Source organism: Galeopterus variegatus, unplaced genomic scaffold (genome assembly GCF_000696425.1).
Source record: "Galeopterus variegatus unplaced genomic scaffold, G_variegatus-3.0.2 Scaffold6423, whole genome shotgun sequence".
Taxonomy (NCBI): domain Eukaryota; kingdom Metazoa; phylum Chordata; class Mammalia; order Dermoptera; family Cynocephalidae; genus Galeopterus; species Galeopterus variegatus.
The window spans coordinates 28,899-32,925 of NW_007732534.1; the positions used below are offsets into that span (position 1 = coordinate 28,899).

Here is a 4,027-nt window from a genome sequence, read left to right on the forward strand (position 1 = left end):
CAGACCTTCCTCCATCTCTCAGACGGTGACAAGAAGACGCTCAAACGAAAGAAGGTCAATCAGTTCTTCAAGACGATGGTGAGGACCCAGAAGGGTAGAAGGAAGGGAGGAGGTTGGGAGGAGAAAGGGAAGAGAGCAACGCAGAGAAGAAAACGGGGGCGCATGCATGTGCACGCATGTGCATGCATTTGCACGTGTGTGTGTGGGTGTGTGCATGTGTGGCCACTCCCAGGTAGGCATGGTTGGGGGCCCTGAGCTCTGAGGACACTGTCCAGCAGTGTCCGGAGTGCAGTTCTCCTCTGGGGACCCAGGCGACTCCTCTGACCAGGACTGACCCAGCTAGGGGCTGTGCAGGGCTCAGAAGCAGCAGGCAGCTAGTTCCAGCCTAAAATGCCCTTTGTTGCTCCTGTCCGAGCCACTCAACACCTGTCTTCAGAAGCTGAAAGTGCTTTTTTTCTTTGAAGCACTTTCATTACAAAATTCTATAAATTAAAAGCTAGTTTTGAAGCACTGACTCTTCAAGTCCCATCTCCTGTTGTTACTTGTCAGTCTTTGCTCAAGATCGAGAAGGTACCATGACATTTCTGATCCTCCAGATAATATTGATCAGACTATGATACTATGAAAATCACAAGTTGACTGCGAGCGTGCAGTGAGTCAGGCACCACGCTAAGCACTTCCGCACACCCCATTTGATCTTCCGCCATCTGGATGAGGATTTTATATGGTTCACGGAGTTAGGGAAGCGATGTGCCCGAGTTCACACAGCCAGTGAGGGGTCCCAGAAATAGCAAAGCCTGTGCTTTAACCACTGCCTAGTACTGCATCTCTAGCCAAACCCAAGATCATGGCAGCTCACACTCACTGGGCTTTGGGCAGGGGGCAGTGTAGCAGCCCTTGTGATTGGGACTGGGAAGCCCCACTTTGGTGCTCATGAGAATCCCATCTTGGTGTTGTGTGTGTTTGTTCTCTTCTCCCACACAGCTGGCCAGCAAATCGCCTGAAGAAGGCAAACAGATCCCGGACCTCCTGTCCTCGGACCTGTGAGGTGCTGCTGACCAAGGCTGCACAGGGAAAGCCAGGGAGGGGAGTTTCCAGAAGAGGAGAGGCGTGGGTGGGAAGACTGTCCTTATCATTTGTCCTCACTTAGAGGAGACAGAGGGGCAAGTGGATCCCTGAACTTGAGTGGTAATAAACTCAGCCTCAGCTGGGGCAGGGGAAGGGTGGTGGACGGGGAAGACCCACCATGGATTCTTGGGCCACGAGGACCCAGCAAGAATGTCTTCTTCCAGCATCTTTTTATAACCCAGTTTCTTAGGTATAAGGAACTGTGTTTTCATTTCATTTTCTAAGTCCCAGCACTTAACAGAACAGAAAAGCCTCTAAATATTCTTTTTTTATTCTATTTTTGGTTACTGTTTGTACCTTACATTTTTTAATACAACCAACCAGTCTCTTTTCTAGCTCATCATCTCTGCAGTTTTGCTCTTTCCTACTGACAATAAAAGTGGTTCACATATGCCTTGTTGCCTAATTCTGTTGCTGAATCCATTGGCCCAGGACTGGGCAGAAAGGTCCCTGGAAGGAAGGCAGGTCCAGGGTCTGCAGTGATATTAAGGGGCCTATCCTAATGCCAATTTCCCCACCTCATCCATGCTACTCCTAAGAATCTTCTCCGTGACCCTGGGTTACTGGGATGCTGGGAAAATCCGCCCAGAATCTTCCTGGTGTGGTCTGAACAGTAGGGAGTGTCATACCACCTTTCTCCCCTTCTGGAAAGAGATAACAAAACCATCCAAGTCTGGTCACTCTAATAAAGACCCCAACCAAATGCTCAAGAATTAGGGAAAGAGAGGTCTGAGATCCAGTGGACTCATGGTCCAGCCTTTGGATCTTGTCACCAGGTCAGAAGTGGTGGCTTTCCTTGGAGAAATCCCCAGGCTTCTCAGTTGAGGCCCATGGGAAGCGAGGAGCTCCGTCGGACAACAGCAGACAGGACGGCAGCAGATCGCACCTCTGCCATCTGCAGGGAGTCTGCAGGGGAGGGGTCTTGGCAGGAGGCTGAGGACTCCATGTGGGAAGGAAATTGACGCTTGATAGAGATTAAGTGCGTGGCAACGTGGGCTTCAGAACTAGAGCCCTCTAGAGACCTTGGGGTGGATGCTCATTTCTTGGGGCTGATCCCTGGGCTGTAGCGAGGAATGTGAGATAATGATGATGGTGACTCAAATTTATTGAACCCTGACTGTCCCTGGCACAGTGTTACAAACATGACAAGAATTTACACCCTGAATCTTGACTGCCTAGACCCTAGGACGTGGGTGCAATTATTACTAAGATAAGGAAACTGAGGGACACAGGCATAAAGTGACCTAAGATCACACTAGGTAAGTGAAAAAGCTGAGATTCAAACCCAGGAAGCCTGGCTCGTAGCCACTACCTTATATTATCTCTGGACACTTAGTGCACAGGATATCCTGAGTCCTGGTAGCCTTTATCCACCCTAGTCTTTCCCTGTCGTGGTGGTGATTGGGGTTTCGGCTGCATTGTGGGTTCTCTAAGGTGAGTAGACAGCACCTAGAGGATTGATATCAGGCTGAATTCACTTTCCAAAGTCACAAGAAAAGTGTACATGGGCAGAGGAGCCCCAAGGAGTGTCACACGTAGACACCAGATCATCTTGTGCCCTTTGCCATCTCTGTCAACCCTTTTCTTTCTTTTTCGTCTCTATGTTGTAAGTTTGAGCTTCTCCGGCCTGGTTTTTTCTCTCAGTACAAACAAATGAAATCCCAGTGTTTCATCTTGGGATATAAGCCCTTCCAACTACCAGTGGGGCCAAAAAATCTCAATGAATAAAGGAAAATGGCTCCCTCTTTTTCCACAATTACAGCAAAACAGAATCCTGTGTCCTGGAACCGCAGGTGTTATTTCTCACTAAGGAGCCTTGTAACACACCCAGATTCAGAGACCATGGCTATGTCCTGGGAAAGGAAGGTTTCACCTTTAAAAATTCTGTAATTCTGATTGATCTCCTCTCTTGACAATGTGTGGCCCTGGTAATGATAGTGCTGAGTTCTGTTTCCTGAAAACTATATGTGTGAGTGTTCTAAGTAAGCCTGAAGGGCACCGTTGGCACACGGCTCTTCTCCCCTGTAAATGGAGCAAAATGTGACACCCATGGATTCTTATTTTAACAGTTTAGAGTCAAATCTCACTTCAATTAGGACCATCAGCAGGTCGATGGTCCACTTGGCACTTTACTGAGAGAATTGCAGATGCTGGTGCTCCACGACAGAACAGCAGAGTGTCAGTAGGAATGACAACAGAGAGCAATGGTCACAGGGCAGCTGCCGCTTACCGGGCACCATTCGGTGCGTGCTCCTCTTAAATCTTCACGCCGATCCTGTGAGGTAGGCATGGGGCTCCCAACCACACTGACGTGAAAACCCAGGCTTGTGCAGCCTGTGACATGCCCTTGTCACCCGGCTAGTCAGGGGCACAGCCAGCTCTGTCCATTCCAAGCTTTAATCCTTAATCCAATGCTCACTTTCTGCCACTGTCCCCAGCTCACTGTCAGACTCTATTAGCATAGTGTGTGCTTGGTCATAAGTCTCCCCCACACTGCCACTGGCGGCACCTCAGATGAATGAAGGTGGAGGATGGGTGTTTGGCACAGTCCTCCTTGTGACAGTGGATGTTCCCTTAGCATTACCAGGGTCTGTCCAAAATAAGCTAGTGATGTTAAGAAAGGTGTCTGCCTGCAGAACTCCCAGAGGGAGGGAGGAGAGGAAGGAGGATCCGATTTGTATGTGTTTCTCTCTTGAAGTAGTTTTCCAGGACCCTTAGAGATCACTTCATTCAACACTCTTATTTTACAAGTTAAGTGACCTGTCCAAGGCCACACAGCTGTGATCAGCATGACTCAGTCTGGAATCCAGATCAGGCTGACTCTGTGTTAAGTTCTCCTTTCAGGTAATCTCCCCAAGGTGGTACTCTCTCACCTCTCTTTAAGCACCCAGAGACCCCT

At 49.0% G+C, this 4,027-nt stretch overlaps 1 protein-coding gene across 1 annotated transcript in view; it reads left to right on the plus strand.

The window, feature by feature from the left end:
* Window positions 1–1,519, plus strand: part of LOC103606274 (dedicator of cytokinesis protein 2-like) — a gene marked incomplete at its 5' end in the record, with an annotated part of 28,942 nt that extends 27,423 nt beyond the window's left edge. Inside the window, one exon of the mRNA XM_008590883.1 lies at window positions 985–1,519. Within this exon, the coding sequence (XP_008589105.1) occupies window positions 985–1,047 (63 nt within the window). The remainder of the gene's footprint in view (window positions 1–984) is intronic.
* Window positions 1,520–4,027: the final 2,508 nt, after the last annotated feature.